This window comes from Rana temporaria, chromosome 10 (genome assembly GCF_905171775.1).
Source record: "Rana temporaria chromosome 10, aRanTem1.1, whole genome shotgun sequence".
In the NCBI taxonomy this organism is placed as follows: Eukaryota; Metazoa; Chordata; class Amphibia; order Anura; family Ranidae; genus Rana; species Rana temporaria.
This window is the reverse complement of record NC_053498.1, coordinates 74,116,029-74,135,926: the sequence shown is the minus strand read 5'-3', so window position 1 is coordinate 74,135,926 and position 19,898 is coordinate 74,116,029. Positions and strand designations below refer to the sequence as shown.

General features: G+C 43.4%; 1 protein-coding gene across 1 annotated transcript; it reads left to right on the top strand.

The window, feature by feature from the left end:
* The first annotated feature begins 3,474 nt into the window (after window positions 1-3,474).
* On the top strand, window positions 3,475-11,190 carry LOC120915186. The gene is made up of 2 exons (XM_040325472.1): window positions 3,475-5,560; window positions 10,767-11,190. The coding sequence occupies exons 1-2, from the start codon at window positions 3,792-3,794 to the stop codon at window positions 10,861-10,863; spliced, it is 1,866 nt and encodes a 621-aa protein (XP_040181406.1). The 5' UTR covers window positions 3,475-3,791; the 3' UTR covers window positions 10,864-11,190.
* Window positions 11,191-19,898: the final 8,708 nt, after the last annotated feature.

Sequence of the window (19,898 nt, the reverse complement as noted above, 5' to 3'; positions counted from 1 at the left end):
CTTTGATTCAGTCTCCGCATTGAAACCACGGAAGCGGCGTCATGACGTCACTTCCGGGTTTCTCGGCTGCCAATGGCGCCGGATTTAAAAAAGTACACAGTATTCAGAATCACCGTTTTCGGCGATCTGAATACTTTGAAGTGCAAAGGAGGGCTCGGAGGTCTTTTAGACCCCGATCCCTCCATAAAGAGTACCTGTCACCACCTATTGCTGTCACAAGGAATGTTTACATTCCTTGTGACAGCAATAAAAGTGATCAAAATGTAAAAAAATAAAAAAACACAATTTAATATTGTAAATAAATAAGAAAACAAAAAAAAATGTTTTAAAGGGTGAACCTCCTTAATCGCGCGATTAATCGTGAGTTAACTATGACATTAATGCGATTAACCGCGATTAGAAATTTTAATCGCTTGACAGCACTAATATATATATATATATATATAATGATGATACAAAATAATTAAACTCAGCGCTGCTCTTAAATGTGCAAGTAAATTAGTGAACAATAATACAGTGCCTTGCGAAAGTATTCGGCCCCCTTGAACTTTGCGACCTTTTGCCACATTTCAGGCTTCAAACATAAAGATATAAAACTAATTTTCCCCAGTCGTCTTCCAAGGCAGCCCTTGAGAGATGGAGCTCCTCCTCACAATTTAGGAAACACGTTGCCAATAATTTTTCCTCCCTTTTAAGAGGCGGTCCCTCAGGTCCCTGGTCAGTCTTAGTGTTTCCTCCGTCCGGAGGAGACATGTTGCCAGAGGACCTGAGGGGGCTCCATCTCTCAAGGGCTGGCCAGGGCAGGGGTCCAGCTGGGACAGCGCTGTGTGTAAAAGCTGCGGGCGCAGCCATACACAAAAACGAGCGGGGGGGCCTCAGAGCGGCAGGGGGTCAGGTGACCTTACCAGGGGCCGTGCAACGTGAGCGGAGGAGGACGGTGTACGGCCACGGGCAACCCTCGATGTGCAGAGGTGTCCCGGTTTGGGAATTCTTCTGTGCCCAGGCGTGGAGTAGGCGCCATTTCCTCATCCCCTTGGCGGTTTTCGGCGGGGGGGGCGTGTTCCTTCAGCTGACACCGCTTGACCCGGAAGACGCAGGTGCGTCAATTCCGGGGCGGGGTGACGTCATCGGCGCGCGCCGGGGAGCTGGTCATTCCCCTTAAAGGCGCGGGAATTTCAAACAGGCCGGCGGTGCTATACACGTGCGATACGGCTGCAGGGGACAGCAGAGACGCCACAGTGTGCCAGGATGCTGGAAGAAGATGACATATCGTCGGGCCAGGCTCCAGGAGGCGAAAGCACCAGCAGGGTGCAGGTAGGCACCAGTGTGGTGGCCTTTGTATTCGTTTATATGGGACAGCAGCTAGTGGTGGTGGCACTAGCTTAGCTGGGGCTCACAGGGGTAGTGTCACCGGGTGTGCACTAGAAATAATGGTGGAATGTAGTCTCACCGCCATGGGGCCCCTGTGTTTGTCTTTTATACAGGTGAAAACACCAAAAGAGCCAAAGCCCATTCCCAAAAAGCGGTGTGCTAAGTGTAATACCAAGATGCCTGTGGAATACACGGAACCGCTATGCCAGACTTGCATGGACAAGCTGGTACAAAAACAATCTGACGCAGTTTATGCAAAAAATGTTGGATCCGTGAGGGAAGATATGGCTAACACCTTTAAGGATCTCAAAAAATGTATCTCAGAAGTCCCTCTCCCATGGCCTCTCCCAGATCTGAAGTCGCATCGGGGTCGCATGAGTCTGTGAGGGAGCGAGCAGGCAGCAGCGCAGCTAGCGTTTTGGCCAGCGATGACTCTGAACCAGAACAAGAGGAGGGGGGTGAAGAAAGAAGAAAGGCACCAAATTATCACTAGAAGAAGTGGGTGATTTACTTGGGGCCATTTATGAAACCCTGGAAATTGAACATGAAAGGGAGGAACCTTCCAAGCATGACCTAATGTATCAGGGTCTGAGGAAGAAAAATTCCAAGGTGTTCCCAGTGCATCAGGTGATGTCTGACACCGTAATTAATGAATGGAGAGATCCAGAGAAAAAAACATTCTTTGCAGCAAGTCACAAAAAAGTTTCCCTTTTAGTGACGATCCAAAAGAAGTTTGGAACAAAAATCCAAAACTGGATGCACCACTTTCAAAAGTGTCCAAAAATTCTGCATTGGCTTTTGAAGACATGGGTCATCTAAAAGAGGCTATGGACAAAAAGGGTGATATTATCCTAAAAAGAGCCTGGGAGACAAGTGTCGCTAGCTTAAAACCAGCGCTAGCTACCACCTGTGTTGCAAGAAACATAGAATTCTGGCTAACCCAGTTACAGGAACACATTAAAAACGGTACACCTAGAGAGGAAATCTTGACACTTCCAGTACTCTCTAAAGCGGTGGGTTATATTGCAGATGCTTCTGCAGAATCCGTAAAACTGGCAGCAAGGTCAGGTGGACTAGCCGTCGCAGCTAGGCGTGCGATTTGGATGAAGACCTGGACAGGTGACGCTGCATCCAAAAATAGACTTTGCAATTTGCCTTTCACAGGAGACTTGCTGTTCGGCTCAGGCTTAGATGAGGCTTTGGAGCGAACAGCGGATAGGAAGAAGTCCTTTCCTACGGAAAAACGAAAATTCCAACAAAAAAGATTTTTTCAGGGGAAAAGAAATCGACCACAAGAGGGGAAGAAAGAATTCCCAAAGAAAAATTGGACAGGTCAAAAGGGAAACCAAAAGAGTAACCCACTCTTTGGCGCTGCTAACACAGCCGCCAAGCAATGACAACCAGATGCCAGTAGGGGGAAGACTGGCTGCCTTCCTACCTCAGTGGCAAAAGGCGACAGCCAATCAATTTATTTTAGAAATAATCGCAAAAGGTTACTCGCTGGAGTTCAGTTGTCATCCTCCAGAGAGATTCCTATTAACGAAGCTTCCCAGAGATTCGGAAAAAGCAAAAGCTCTTCCTCTGTTGCTGGGGGAAATGGTGGATCAAAATGTCCTTATCCCAGTTCCAGAGAAGGAAAAAAGAAAGGGTTTTTACTCTCACGTATTCATAGTCAAGAAGCCCTCCGGGAAGTTCCGTCTAATACTGAATCTCAAACCTTTGAATCAATCGATTCAATACAAAAAATTCCGCATGGAATCCCATTTTTTCTGTCAAGAACATTCTGCAACCAGAAACATTCATGGCGACCATGGATCTCAGGGACGCATATCTTCACATTCCAATCCGAGAAGAATCCCAGAGATACCTAAGGTTAGCTGTAGAAATAGACGGGAAGGAATACCACTTCCAAAGCAGAGCCCTTCCGTTCGGGCTGTCCTCATCACCAAGGATATTCACCAAAGTGTTGGCAGAGGTTCTAGCCCCTCTAAGGTTAAAAAAGATGACAGTAATTCCTTATCTGGACGACCTACTGTTCGCAGCTCCATCAGAAGCACAGCTGATAAGGAATCTCAACGGTGGTTGAAATCCCTGGGTTGGATCCTAAACTTGGAAAAGTCGAACCTTTGTCCCACCCAAAACATTCGGTTTCTGGGGTATCTACTCAGTTCTACAGAACAGAAAACATTTCTTCCACAAGAAAAAATTCAAAACCTCATCACGAGGGTAGGTTCTATTCAGAACAATCTACTCATCACAATCAGAGAACTGATGTCGGTTCTGGGACTGATGACGTCATCGATTCCGGCAGTCCAGTGGGCAAAATTTCACCTAAGACCACTTCAGATTTTTCTCTTAAAGAATCAAAGAGGAGATCTGGATAAAGCTGTGTTGCTCCCAACATCAGTAAAAAGATCGCTATGGTGGTGGAGAACCCACACAAATCTAAACCAAGGTCTGGCTTGGTCATTCCAGGTATCCCAGAAGTTGACAACGGATGCGAGCAGTTGGGGTTGGGGAGCTCACCTGGCGGGGCAACCTGCTCAGGGGAGATGGTCCCCAGAGGAAACCAAACAATCCTCAAATTGGAGAGAGCTCATGGCAATAGCCAAAGCCATGGAGGTTTTTCAGAACCAGCTGAGGAGTCACCACATCCTGGTACTGTCAGACAATGCCACAGCAGTGGCTTATCTAAACAAACAAGGGGGCACAAGAAGTCCCTCTCTAAGTTGCATCTCCAACCAGATATGCCGGTGGGCAGAAGGGAACTTACTTTCACTAAGTGCAGTTCACCTGAAAGGGGAAGACAATCAAGTGGCGGACTTCCTCAGTCGCCAGGAGATCTCCCAGGAGGAATGGGCATTACATCCAGAGGTTTTCAAAGAGATTACAGTCCGCTGGGGAGTCCCAAGTGTAGACCTGTTTGCTTCGAGAAAGAATACTCAGGTGAAGTATTTCTTCTCTCTAAACCAGCAAGACCATCCGCTGGGAATAGATGCTCTCCAGAACTCCTGGAACTTCAGGATGTGCTATGCCTTCCCTCCAGTTCATCTGATCCCAAGAGTGATAAAAAAGTTTCTTCAAGAACAAACGAAACTCATACTAGTTGCACCATACTGGCCCAAGAGAGCCTGGTTCTCCCAGCTCCTCAGTCTCTCAGCGGAAGAACCATGGCTTCTACCTCACAGGACAGACCTGATGTGTCAGGGTCCACTAACCGGCCTAAAGCAAGAACATTTCAAGTGGGCGGCCTGGTTACTGAAGAGGACCTTTTAAGATCAAAGGGACTCTCAGAAAGGGTAGTAAAAACGCTTCTGAGTGCCAGGAAGCCGAACACCAGAGCCATCTATAGAAAGGTTTGGAGAAGATTCAACAGTTGGTGCACAGAGAATCAAAGACAGAGAATGGACACTCCAACGGTCCTTGAATTCTTACAACAAGGCGCTGATAAAGGGCTAGCGCTCAGTACACTGAAGGTGCAGGTGGCAGCACTTTCAGTGTACCTAGAAAGGACACTACAAAAGGACCCTTTGGTCTCTCGATTTTGCAGAGCATTGGCAAAACATAAAAAAACCAAAATTAGAAAGTGTCCCACATGGGATCTATCGGTGGTGCTTAGGGGGATTATCAAAGGTCCTTTTGAACCACTTCAAGAAACATCCTTGAGATTACTAACCTTAAAGACGGTTTTTCTTGTGGCCATTACCACGGCAAGAAGAATTGGAGAAATTCAAGCCTTGTCAGTAAAAGAACCTTTTTTAAAGATCTATGATGATAGAATAGTTCTTCAAACTGATCCGGGATTCGTGCCAAAAGTGGCATCAACTTTTCACAAGTCCCAGGATATTGTGTTACCTTCTTTTTGTACTTCTCCAAAAAACGACAAGGAACAAAATTTAAGTTTTCTAGACGTCAGACGGTGTCTACTTCAATATCTAGAAGTAACCAATGAGTTTAGATTATCAGATAATTTATTTGTGTTGTATGCCGGCCAACAAAAGGGCAAACAGGCGTCCAAAAATACGATCGCCAGATGGATTAAGGCAGCTATCCTGGAGTGCTACAATGTGATGGAAAAAACACCTCCAGAAGATCTTAAAGCTCACTCTACAAGAGCTTCAGCAGCCTCGTGGGCAGAAAAAGCAGGGGCCACTCCAGAACAAATATGCAAAGCTGCAACATGGTCAAGATTTTCGACTTTTGCTGGAACCTGAAGCTAGCCCGAGACCACCTTCTACCCCACACCCATCTCCCATTTGGGCCACTCCCTCCTCAAGACACGATCATAGAAGGATGAGATCATCTCTGCGTTTCGTAAATCCATGATAGTCACTAATAACTGATGGGTTCTCTATTTTCTCTTATCTATACTTTTACTGACCCACGAGGGCTACCACGACACCACCTCAGGCCTCTTCATTTAGTGTGGCATTGTTTTTTTTCTTCCCTCCCCCACTCGGGATTCAAGCTGTGGCTCTCCTATTCATCGTATAACCCTAGACAAATCGCACCTAAGTGACAGCTACGTATTGAACTATCAGTGCGATCAAAGGAAGAGGATTCACATTTTAGCTGAAACTGCTGCTCGAGGCCATGGGTTTAACTAGCACCTGGAAGTCACCTCAACCACACTCCCTCTATCTGGGGATTCCTGCTGAGATCCCTCTCCCCTACTCCCCCAATGTAGCTGAATGTTTGTGGGTGGGGAGAGAAATGTGGAAGTTTTTTTTTTTTTTTTTTTTTTTCTTTGCACCCATGTAATTGCTCTCGCCACAAAAGAAAAACACGTAGAGAGGTTTGGTGTTCCCGCCCTCGCTTGTATGACCCCCCTCTCACTTTCGGAGTCTTGGTATGATTCTTATGGCACGCTTTCTTGTGCATTTGATCATACTCTCTGCAGCCCTTTTTAGCAGGACTCCGGAGGTGAGTTTTGGACTCTCAGGTCCAATGGTTACCATTTTTTGTCAAACCGTTCTCTTCTGTTTGACCCCATTTTCTGGTTTACTTATTTTTCACAGTTTTATAACATGTTTAGTTGCTTTAAACTTTTTGAAACAAAGTTCGCACAGTTTATTTTGTGATGCTTTTATTCTCCTAAGTCTCGCATTGAAAACAAGATGTTTAGTTATAGATTTGGCAAGAATTCCTTTCTCAAGGTCAACGCCACACTGTCATATGTTCCTATGTACTTTTTTTATACATGCAATACAATTGTGGGACGGGACACTTGGAGTACAGCTAATCAGTCACAGTTTTGGGTTTCCACACCTTATGACTCAGAGTGCCAGTGGCTATCACTATATATCATCTTTTAGTACATTTCTATACACTATAAATGGAATTGAAGGTAATCTCACATAATGCCAATGGTATAAACTCTCCCCAAAAAAGAAAAAAAGCCTTCCGACATTATAAAAGACTGGGAGCTGACATAATATTAGTGCAGGAGACCCACTTCGCGGAATCCAAGCATCCCAAATTCTTTGATAAAACATATAGTCAATTTTATTACACAACATTCGAGTCTAAGAAAAGAGGAACTGCCATTTTTATCAAAAACTCAGTAATGTTTGAAACCCAAAGCGTCTTCAGAGATCCAGAGAGTCGATTTCTGATTATAAAAGGCTCTATAGGAGGACGTCTGGTCACCATAGCCTCAGTATATGCTCCTAATGAAGCGCATGCATCATTTTTTTCAGCTTTTTTTGACATTTTGGATAAATACTCCTCCCCCCATTTAATTGTGGGCGGAGACTTTAATTTGGCCGCTCACTCTTCCCTAGATAGAAGCAAAGTGGCTCCCACATCCAAAGCCTTCCCTAAAACATTAAATCGCACACTACTAAACCACCAACTCATTGACACATGGAGGGCACACAACGTTGGCATCAAAAATTACACCTTTTATTCACATCCTCACGACTGCTCCGCTAGGCTAGATTACATCTTTTGCACCCCGATTCTAGTCGCTAATTCATCAAAAGCTGACATCCATCCCTGCCCTTGGTCAGATCACCAGATCGTATCTTTTTCCACATCAAAAATAGGTCTTGCTGACACACCTCACAGATGGCGCATCAACGATGCACTACTAACAGACCATCTGAATATCCAACAGCTAACTTCCAGCATGGAAGAATACTTTACACTCAACTCTTCCCCAGACGTTCCTCCCACGTCTCTATGGATGGCCCACAAGGCGGTCATGAGGGGCCATCTAATCAAGTTGGCTTCTACCAAAAACAGGATTAAACTGACCGATATAAAAACACTAACTAGAGATCTGGACAAATTATATCATAAACATAATCAATCCCCCTCCAGTGATACCCTCAAGCAAATCCAAGAAAAACGTACAGCCCTAGATACTCTATTAACCTCAGACGCAGAAAAAGCCCTTAGATGGTCAAAAGCAAGATTCTTATTACATAGTAATTCTACTTCCACTATGTTCGCCAGAAAACTGAACCAATCCACGAAACCCCCACATACCTATAAGCTAAGAGACTCTGCTGGCCACTTAATCTCCCATCCGAAGGGAGTCATGGAGGTTTTTCTGAAATTTTATAGGAAGCTTCTATCGTCTCCCCAAACCACGCCGAGGCAATCCTCGACGCAATGGCTAGATGAAATCCAGCTTCCCTCTCTATCATCCCAACAGTGTGAGGCATTAAACGCACCCTGCACAGAAATAGAGGTAATCAAGATTATAGGTTCTCTAAAGACCTCCACAGCCCCAGGCCCCGACGGTTTTTCTTCATCATACTACAAAAAGTTTGCATCAGTGTTAATCCCACATCTGGTGAAACTTTTTAACCACGTTCTACAAGGCAACCAATTCCCCTCCGAAATGCTCCTAGCGAATATGTCTCTCCTACCCAAACCAAACAAAGACCACTCATCCCCACAGAACTTTCGCCCGATATCAGTCATAGACAATGACCTAAAGGTTTTTGGTAAAATATTAGCAGACAGATTAGCCTCAGTCATCTCACCCCTTATCCACCCAGACCAAACAGGTTTTATTCCAGACAGGCAGATTACAGATAATATAAGATTAGCAACAAACATCATCCAAGACTCCAACCTTCATGCAAGATCAACACTTCTTCTTAGTTTAGATATTCACAAAGCTTTCGATAGCGTCAGCTGGTCCTACTTAGACTCGCTACTCCCTAGATACGGCATAGGAGATGAATTTCTACACGGATTTAAAGCCTTGTACCACGATCCACATACTCGTATTAAGCTCCCTGGCCATAACTCTGATTTTTTCCCATTAAGCAGGGGCACAAGACAGGGCTGCCCCTTATCCCCTCTCCTGTTTGCTCTTGCTATTGAGCCTCTTGCCTGCGCTATCCGCAGTAATACCAACATCAAAGGGTACACAAAAGGCCTGAAAGATTTTAAATTAAGTCTCTATGCAGACGACGTCCTCCTGTTCCTTACAGACCCTTTACTTTCTCTACCAAACCTAATCCAGACCTTGGATACATTTCATGACCTTTCAGGGTTAGGCATAAATCTATCTAAATGTTCTGCCCTCCCGATTAACTGCCCCCCCGATCTGACTGCCAGGTTAAGGGAGAAATTTTCCTTTCAATGGTGTTCAGACTCCTTCCGATATTTAGGCATCCACATCACCCCATGCTACAAATCCCTATACCACAAAAACTACCCCAGATTGCTTCAAAACATTAGAGATTTACTCAAATCATGGTCAGCATTCCATGTGTCCTTTATGGGTAGGATAGTTGCTACCAAAATGGTTATACTTCCAAAACTACTTTTCTTCTTTAGAGCACTCCCTATCCTGGTCCCTAAAAGCACCCTAGATTCTATCCAAAGAGATATAAACAAATTCATATGGCAAAATAAAAAATCGAGATTTGGATATGCACTGATGTATAGACCTCAGTCGAAGGGAGGGTTGAGTATGCCCAACTTATGGCTATACTACCTTTCAGCCAGATATACACAACTTGCACAATGGTATGCACCTTCCAGTCATATCCCTTGGCTAGAATTTGAGGAACAATCTGTCTTGCCGTTCCACCTCCAAGGCCTCCTATGGTCCAAATCTATTAAAACTCAAAGGATGGGTCATCTTAATAAAGTAGTACATCAAGACCTACTATTATGGCACAGACATAAACATAAGTTTAACATCTCCTCAGAGATCCCTCCCCTAGCTTCCTTCGTAGGGGACCCTCTATTTAGCCCTCCAGACATTCACTCCAACCATTATTCTGTCTGGCAAGTCCACAATCTATCTAACTTAAAAGCTTTCACTAAAAATAATACTTTTCGCACATTTTTGGATTTACAGACAGAATATAAACTTAGAGATACTGATCTCTCAGACTACAATAATATCAAACTATTCTATCAAAAAAACTTCTCTCTCTCCCTCCAAACCCCCTTTACGATTTTTGAACGAATTTGTCTTACTTCACCCAGAGACAGAGGCCTGATATCGAGAATGTATAGAAACCTAAATGAATATAATTTACCAGACAAAACACGCCAAATGCTGCAATGGGAATCAGATCTAGATGAATCCTTCTCTACTGAGCAATGGGACGGCATGACGGATAACCTACGGAAGTGTACCAGGACGGCCTCCATTAGGGAATCTGCCATCAAACTCCAATATAGGTGGTACCTCACCCCTGACAGAATTAATTCATTCTATCCCGCAACATCTCCCCTCTGTTTTAGAGGCTGCCTGGTACAGGGTTCCCTTATCCACACCTTCTGGGAATGTGCACACCTCAAAGACACATGGCAACAGGCCAGTATTAAAATAGAACAGATAACAGGTAGAAGAATAGAACTGACGCCTAAAATGTGTCTTCTATTCTATCCGATCCCAGACATCCCTATATCCCACACCAGGCTTATACACACCTTACTCACGTCAATACACTGGGCGATAGCGCTCAATTGGCGCTCCTCCGTTGTGCCTTGGTCCCAAATCATGGATCGTATGATATCCATTAAACTAGGAGAACGCATCCATCACACCTTATATGATACCATGAACATATATGATCAGAAATGGAAGCCCTGGGACCTTTCTCTGATAACTCATTGAATTAAACCAATTTATTTTTTTATTTTTTTTATTATTATTTTTATTCCGATTCCGTTTTATTCTCTCATTTTGCCAACGAACTAAGTCATTAAATTTTTACATTGCTGCAATGTACTACCAAACTGCCTTATATACAAACCAGCACTTATTTCTCTGTCGCTCGATTACCTGATATGCATATTCTTCATAGATATTGTTCACTGCTCTAATATGTATTTTTGTACTTATTGCCAATTCGAATTTAATCTGTACTGAGACTTAATTTTTTTTTCAATAAACCGTTTGTAAACAAAAAAAGATTTTCGACTTTTGTACAACATTACAGGCTGGATCTGATTTCCAGCCAGGACCAGGCTTTTGGGAGGAAAGTCCTCCAGGCTGTTGTCCCGCCCTAGATCTGGTGAGTTCTTGATTATCCTCTCAAGGGCTGACTTGGAAGACGACTGGGGAAAAAGAAGAGTTAGATTCTTACCGGTAACTCTGTTTCCAGTAGTCTTCCAAGGCAGCACGATCCCACCCTTAAATGTCTAACCTTGTGGGGTTGTGTTGTGTATTCTATATCATTTCAGATTCCGGCCTTCGGTTCTCGGGGATGACTGACCAGGGACCTGAGGGACCGCCTCTTAAAGGGAGGAAAAATTATTGGCAACGTGTTTCCTAAATTGTGAGGAGGAGCTCCATCTCTCAAGGGCTGCCTTGGAAGACTACTGGAAACAGAGTTACCGGTAAGAATCTAACTCTGCTTTTTTTTTTGAAGAATCAACAAGTGGGACACAATCATGAAGTGGAACGAAATTTATTGGATATTTCAAACTTTTTTAACAAATACAAAACTGAAAAATTGGGCGTGCAAAATTATTCAGTCCCCTTAAGCTAATACTTTGTAGCGCCACCTTTTGCTGCGATTACAGCTGTAAGTCGCTTGGGGTATGTCTCTATCAGTTTTGCACATCGAGAGACTGAAATTTTTGCCCATTCCTCCTTGCAAAACCACTCGAGCTCAGTGAGGTTGGATGGAGAGCGTTTGTGAACAGCAGTTTTCAGTTCTTTCCACAGATTCTCGATTGAATTCAGGTCTGGACTTTGACTTGGCCATTCTAACACCTGGATATGTTTATTTGTGAACCATTCCATTGTAGATTTTGCTTTATGTTTTGGATCATTGTCTTGTTGGAAGACAAATCTCCGTCCCAGTCTCAGGTCTTTTGCAGACTCCATCAGGTTTTCTTCCAGAATGGTCCTGTATTTGGCTCCATCCATCTTCCAATCAATTTTAACCATCTTCCTTGTCCCTGCAAAGGAAAAGCAGGCCCAAACCATGATGCTGCCACCACCATGTTTCACAGTGGGGATGGTGTGTTCAGGGTGATGAGCTGTGTTGCTTTTACGCCAAACATAACGTTTTGCATTGTTGCCAAAAAGTTTGATTTTGGTTTCATCTGACCAGAGCACCTTCTTACACATGTTTGGTGTGTCTCCCGGGTGGCTTGTGGCAAACTTTAAACAACACTTGTTATGGATATCTTTAAGAAATGGCTTTCTTCTTGCCACTCTTCTATAAAGGCCAGATTTGTGCAGTATACGACTGATTGTTGTCCTATGGACAGAGTCTCCCACCTCAGCTGTAGATCTCTGCAGTTCATCCAGAGTGATCATGGGCCTCTTGGCTGCATCTCTGATCAGTCTTCTCCTTGTATGAGCTGAAAGTTTAGAGGGACGGCTAGGGTCTTCGTAGATTTGCAGTGGTCTGATACTCTTTCCATTTCAATATTATCGCTTGCACAGTGCTCCTTGGGATGTTTAACGCTTGGGAAATCTTTTTGTATCCAAATCCGGCTTTAAACTTCTCTACAACAGTATCTCGGACCTGCCTGGTGTGTTCCTTGTTCTTCATGATGCTCTCTGCGCTTTAAACGGACCTCTGAGACTATCACAGTGCAGGTGCATTTATACGGAGACTTGATTACACACAGGTGGATTCTATTTATCATCATTAGTCATTTAGATCAACATTGGATCATTCAGAGATCCTCACTGAACTTCTGGAGAGAGTTTGCTGCACTGAAAGTAAAGGGGGCTGAATAATTTTGCACGCCCAATTTTTCAGTTTTTTATTAGTTAAAGTTTGAAATATCCAATAAATTTCGTTCCACTTCATGATTGTGTCCCACTTGTTGATTCTTCAAAAAAAATTACAGTTTTATATTTTTATGTTTGAAGCCTAAATTGTGGCAAAAGGTCGCAAAGTTCAAGGGAGCCGAATACTTTCGCAAGGCACTGTATATAAAGTGCCTGTGCAAACATATCATGTGCAATCAAAAATAGGATAAAGTCCTATGGTACAAAGTAACGTGTGTTCCCTTCTGTCTGTGAATATAAGTGCCACTGCGTGCTCCCCTCTTGAGTCCCCACCAGAAATAATCTTTAAGTAAGTCTTTATCCTACGCCTCTGGTTGAAATGTTTTCCACCAGCCATAAACTTTAAGGCCCCTTTCACACTGGGGCGGTGGGTGCGTCGGCGGTAAAGCGCCGCCATTTTTAGCCGTGCTTCACCATCCAGCCACAATTTCACTTTTTAAATATAAATACCCCTGTAATACACAAGCTTAATGTATTCTAGTAAAGTTAGTCTGTAAACTAAGGTCCGTTTTGTTAGGTTGTTACAGCATTTAGACACTTTATAAAATAGAAATTGACTGGGGCCATCTTAAGCGTGGGCATCATGAAGCCAGACTGTATGACTTCCTGGATTTCAGCCTTGCAAATCTCACACATGCTCAGTGCTGCACAAGCAGTGTCAGATCAGGTTTCAGCACCTGTGCTGTCCAAGTCACATGATTCTTTGAGACTGGGGAGTGCACAGACTCCTGGAAAGTTACACCCACTACATTCCCAGGAGTCTGTGCGGTGTAGGTTAGGAAGCATTAAGCACCTAGGTGCAGAAAGTGGGAAGATTAACTATTCTGCCTAGCAACAACACTTTGAAGCCATCTAAAAAAAAAATTTTTTTCGTAAAGGACTAATGACATTTTTTTAAAACTACTGATGTAATGTTATATTTATGGGTGGAACTCCACTTTAACCGCCCACTGTCGTTATACGTCAGCTGTTTGAAGAGGAATATCGTTGTTATGGCAGCAGCTTGCTACCATAACCCCGGTATCCTATTCAAGAGCGGGTGAGACATTTTTTTTTATAAATAATTTTTTTAAAAATTCCTTTTTTTTTTATTGCATTTTAGTGTAAATATGAGATCTGAGGTCTCTTTGACCTCAAATCTCATATGTAATCACATAGCGACCGCCACACGCACATTTGCATCGACACTGGCACGGGCAGGCAAATGGTCGTACCTATACATCCCTTTAAATTTGCTGCCCGGTGGGCGTGCCTCGTGAGTGCGCCCACGGGTCTTGGGAACTCAATGTTCCCGAGCAGCCCACAATTGCGGTCGGCAAAGGTAGAACAGGGGGATGCCTTTGTAAACAAGGCATTCCCTTGTTCTGCCTAGTGACATGTCACTGATCTACTGTTCCCTGTGGTCAGGAACAGTGATCTGTGACGTGTCACTGGTAGCTGCTCCTCCTAACGGTTAGAATGACTCCCTAGGACACACTTAACGCCTTCAGCGCCACCTAGTGGTTAACCCATTCATTGCCAGTGTCATTTTCACAGTGATCGGTGCATTTTTATAGCACTGTTCGCTGTAAAAACGACAATGATCTCAAAAATGTGTCCTATGTATCCGCCATAAAGTTGCTGTTACGATAAAAGATTGCCGCCATTACTAGTAAAAAATAAATAAATTATAATACAAATGCCATAAACTATCCCCTATTTTGTAGACGCTATATTATTTGCGCAGACCAATCAATATAAGCTTATTGCGATTTTTTTTTTTTACCAAAAATATGTAGAAGAATACATATCGGCCTAAACTGAGAAAAAATTAGCTTTTTTAAAAAAAAAAATGGGGTTATTTATTATAGCAAAAAGTACAAAATATAGCTTTTTTTTTTTTTTTTTTAAATTGTCGCTCTATTTTTGTTTATAGGGCAAAAAATAAAAACCGCAGAGGTGATCAAATACCACAAAAAAAAGCTCTATTTGTGGAAAAAAAAAGAATGTCATTTTGTTTGGGAGCCACATTTGACAACCGCGCAATTGTCAGTTAAAGGGATGCAGTACCGAATCGCAAAAAGTGCTCTGGTCTTTGGCCAGCCAAATGGTCTGGGGCTTAAGTGGTTAAGAGGTCCTGTCACGCTTTTTTTTTTTCTATTACAAGGGATGTTTACAATCCTTGTAATAGGAATAAAAGTGACACTTTTTTTTGTTTTTAAAAGAACAGTGTAAAAATAAAGAAAACATTTTACACGCCCCTTCTCTGAGTTTGTGCACAGAAGCGAACGCATACGTGAGTAGCGCCCACATATGTAAACGGTGTTCAAACCACACATGTGAGGTATGGCCGCGATCGTTGGAGCAAGAGCAATAATTCTAGCCCCAGATCTCCTCTGTAACTAAAAACATGCAACCTGTTTTAAACATCGCCTATGGAGGTAACCTGTACTTCATTTCCAGCCCATCCTTCCTTGGCCACTCGCTGATCCGCCATTATTTTTTTTACACTTCTAGTCCATCTATCACTCTTGTAAGTTGCTCTGCCCATGTCACTACCTGTGGCAGGCTTAGCTGTCTGTATACAGCAGTGGTGGTCAACTTGAAAATATTAGAGGGCCTCAAGTGTGACCCCCTTCAAGGGAAAAAAATATGTTTTTCAATATCCAAAAACCAGGGGTGGAGAGGTGGTTTTTCGTTTAAGACGACCTCTCAAAAGTGTCTTTAAACATCCGTAGCAATGTGGAAATGAACTATATGCACAATATAGATGAGCACAGAGAAAAGCATTCTTGATACTTGACAAAGTCCATGTAGAGGTGGACGAAATGCGTCAACGTGAACCCCATTTTGTGACCACATTATATAGCCCAACAGAGTTCTGGACAGACGATGAGCACTGGCATCAGCATGTTCTCTACTTATCTGATGGAACAGTGTCTACAGTGTAATACACAGTAAGGCTTCACTTTCAGAACACAGATCAGATGATACGCTGTGTTGTGACCAAGCATCTTTGATCTCCCTCTGGCCTGGAAAGTATTTTTTTCTTTTACAGTATTGTGATTGCGCAGTGATACATGAAGTATGTTACACAGTGACTGTGCATCTCAGCATTTGACCATTGCTTCATTACAATCAGGAAATTTGAGAACCTAGATGATTATAGTTTAACCTTTATCTTATCTCTTTGCCTTCAAGTTTCTTATGATGTTAGTCCCTAACTGCATGCACAGCAGAATTCAGTTTAGTGATGTGATAGCTTTGTATACTGCTGTCTCTGCCAAATGGCGTTAGATCCGGTGTAGTGTCACCGTTTGCTCCCTATCGCAGAATGCAGCCTAAGTCACGTGGTGTCGAACTGCGCAAGCGCAATGCGTTCCAACGCCAAATGCGATGCGTTCCAGGGGATTCACGACACTAACGTTCAGTGAACCCATTACAATTTGTGACGGAAGTGACGAGGAAGCATACACAGAGCGGGGGCGGGGCGGAGAGAAAGAGACATACAGATGTAATGAGAACCATACAAAGAGCGGGGGGGGGGGCGGGAAAAAAAGAGACATGCAGATATAATGAGAACAATACAAGGAGCGGGGGGAGAGATAAAGAGACATGCAGATACAGTATGGTTCTCATTACATCTGTATGTCTCTTTCTCTCCCGCCCCCCCGCTCTGTGTATGGTTCTCGTTACATCTGTATGTCTCTTTCTCTCCCACCCCCGCTCTGTGTATGGTTCCTCGTCACTTCCGTGACAAATTGTGATGGTTCACTGAAGGGTAGTGTCGTAAATCCCCTGGAATGCATCGCATTTGCCGTTGGAACGCATTGCGCATGCGCAGTTGGCCGCCACGTGACTTCCGCAGCATTCTGCGATAGGGAGCAGAATATGACACTGCACCGGAACTATGCAAGCACCATCAGATGGGGGTCAGCTAGCCACAGCTCAAGAAACCCTTAGCGACCCTGTTCAAAAGATCTGTGGTTGGGAATGGCTGTACTAAAGTGTTCCAAGGATAAGTAGATACCGGGAGTGTCCATTGTGACCAACCTATAAAAACAAACATTTCTTGAAAGGAATATTCTTTAGCATATATTATTTGCTTGTGAATGTGACCGTAGTCATACATTTTGCTTAAAAACATATATTTGTCTTTTTTTAAATACTTTTGTTAAGTATGGTAGTAATTAGTATTTTTAATGTAATTGTACTTGCATTTTATTAGGGCTGTGAAAATTAACTATTAATTCATCGATTCTACAACCATCCACTGGGAGTTGTGATAGTTCCCTTCATGGGACATCTACATGCCGACGGACTGATGTTAACCTCTCCTCATCTGGATTCAGAAGTGGTATCGTTGTACACATTTTTATACCAGTATCATACTTAGCTACATGTTTTTATGACTGCTTTTGGTACGGTTTGGTATTACTCGCACCATTTTTACAGTTTATGTAGCTACATCGATTTTATCTCCAGTGCAATATTTATTTTGTTACCTACTTGAAGACTATAAAAGTTTTAATGCTATTCCCATCTAGCGCTGCCTTTGTGTGTTTTTTGTATCCTGCTATCCATTTTTCCAGTGGTTGGAAGCTGCACTGGGAATCAGCCTGCAAGGAGATCAGCTAAAAGTAGTTGGATCTGTATGTGCGTTATAATTAATCGAAATTAGTTGATTAATCGATTAAAAAAAAAACGATTAATCGAACACAAAATTTTTGATCAGTAACAGCCCTACATTTTATATGCTAATATGGTATTTCTTAAAATATTTATTGATGTATCTTTTTTTTTTTTCTAGCCTTGTCACATCATCTACACAGACTATGATCCAACTCCATAACAACATGACATATTTCCAGCAGGAAAGTATATGGTGAAATTAAATCAACTTTTGGTGTTTTTTAAACTCACTTTTTAGGGTGATTTATAGGAATACGGTTTCAATACACATTACAGAAACTGTTCACTGGGAAGCTGGAGGGAAACTTCAAAGGGCCTTAGTGAAAGAAGTGAAGAAGCCTTCGTGGGAGTCTAAAGTACCAGAGCAAGCTTTATCTGTGATTCCTGACCAGAGGCCAAACTCACACTTTTTGATATCAGGTAGACAGGCACGTGAAACCAATGCACACGGTTCCCCCAGGATTGCCACAGAACAGCGAGAAAAACAGAAGCAAACTAAGAGAAATCCAAACTGCTAAGCCCAATCCAAACAAGTTGCCTGATCAATTGGTGGGTGCCTCACCTATAGTCCCAATTCAAGTAGAAGGGGTCTACATAAGGTACTGCCGGACACAGTGACACAGGTGACATTACTGTATCTGTTTTTTTATGACACGTATCTGAAACATATCCCCCTATTATTAGACTCACTAACAACCTATCAGCAGCTTCCAGAAGATGGCTGCAGTGTAAGTGTGTATCCAGCCTTGCTTGTATGCAGGGCCGGATTTCCCACAAGGCCAACAAGGCCAGGCCTCGGGGCGGCACTGTGTGCAGGGGCGGCGGAGGAGACAAGTAACTTTTCAGCAGTGCGGGCCGTGCTGCGGCGGAGAAAGATTCTCTCATTGCCCACACTGCTGTTACAACTTCCGACCTTACATACAGGCTGCGTGACACAGAAGAGAGAGAATGACGTCATCTCTCACCGCCCGTCCTCACTCTCCTCTCTTACTCTCATCTCATGTGCCTCTGTTTTACAATTCACCTTCAGCTAATTTCCCCGCACAGGAGAGGAGATGCTGACAGCGTTGTACCTGGCTGCAAGTACTCTGTAATGCTGGGGGGGGGGGCTTGATTTTACATGCAATTGGTGACAAACTGTTTTTTTTTGGGGTGGCAGCCAGTTAACTATGGCAATCCCCATCTGGTGGCAGGCAGTGTGGTAAGTGACATTCCCATCTGGTGACAGGCAGCGTGGCAAGTGACATCCCTATCTGGTAACAGGCAGCGTGGCAAGTGACATTCCCATCTGGTGGCAGGCAGCGTGGCAAGTGACATTCCCATCTGGTGGCAGGCAGTGTGGTAAGTGACATTCCCATCTTGTGGCAGGCAGCATGGCAAGTCACATCCCCATCTGGTGACAGGCAGCGTGGCAAGTGACATCCCCATCTGGTGGCAGGCAGCGTGGCAAGTGACATTCCCATCTGGTGGCAGGCAGCGTGGCAAGTGACATTCCCATCTGGTGGCAGGCAGCGTGGCAAGTGACATTCCCATCTGGTGGCAGGCAGCGTGGCAAGTGACATTCCCATCTGGTGGCAGGCAGCGTGGGAAGTGACATCCCCATCTGGTGGCAGGCAGTGTGGCAAGTGACATTCCCATCTGGTGACAAGCGACGGTGGCAAGTGACACGCTCAGGGCTCCCACTGCTGCTTTATAGTGAGTTGAGCTATTTGATTTTATATTACAATGTAATGATGGAAATAATGCATTTCAATCATCCTGACATCATAACAACCATGGTGCCGGAATGATTGAAGCACTAACACCAGTCATTGTCTGCGAAAAATCGCTTACCCCCCTTGCGTCGCCCCCTATGTGATGATGGGGGGGCGGCATTGAAGGACCCGGCCTTGGGGCGGCAAAGGGAGTAAATCCGGGCCTGGTTGTATGCAGGATGTTCTGGCCCTTACCTTTGATCACTTCTCATTACTTGCTTCCAATAGTTATACTGAAGCCATACAGACATACTGTACTTATTCCTCACTATAGTATGTATTCAGGGACTCATTCAAGCCTATTCATTTATAAACTGGTGAGACTGACTTTCAGGAGCGCAATGTTTCAAGTAGTACATTTGGGTAGTGATTGTATTATGTTTGGTGCAACTATTCATGAGAGGAAAGTTACAGGGTTTATGACTTGTATGGACCATGTCCCAGCAAATTATATCACACTAAGAACTATATATATATATATATATAAGCAATGTTCTTTAATATATTATTTATATTTTGAATGAATGCACTTTAAACTACACCTAAAGTGCATTACTTTCAATGGTACAGTTCTCATCAATGCATTTTTTACAGTCCTCTTAAAATACACTTTTCTATGCTAGCAATGGATGGTAACTCATGTAAAATTTCCTACCTGTGTTTTAAAGGATAAGTTCACCTTTTAAAAAAATAATATTAAATGCACATAATTTTGCAGGTAAAAAAATGTGCATTCATTTATTTTTTTATTAGGAACCTGGAAAGCATTGCAGCCGCGAACAGCAGGTTCCCTGCAGGCCGTCAGTGTAAGCTGTCTGCTCGTACCTCATATAAGCAGGCAGTTACACAATGTCAGGAAGAAAGAA

Bases quoted from the DNA above. Each gene is read 5' to 3' on its own strand.
- LOC120915186 (XM_040325472.1), top strand. From the start codon at position 3,792: ATGGTGGTGGAGAACCCACACAAATCTAAACCAAGGTCTGGCTTGGTC. The intron at 5,561-10,766 runs ATTTTCGACTTT...AAACAAAAAAAG, and splicing joins AAAGCTGCAACATGGTCAAG to ATTTTCGACTTTTGTACAAC.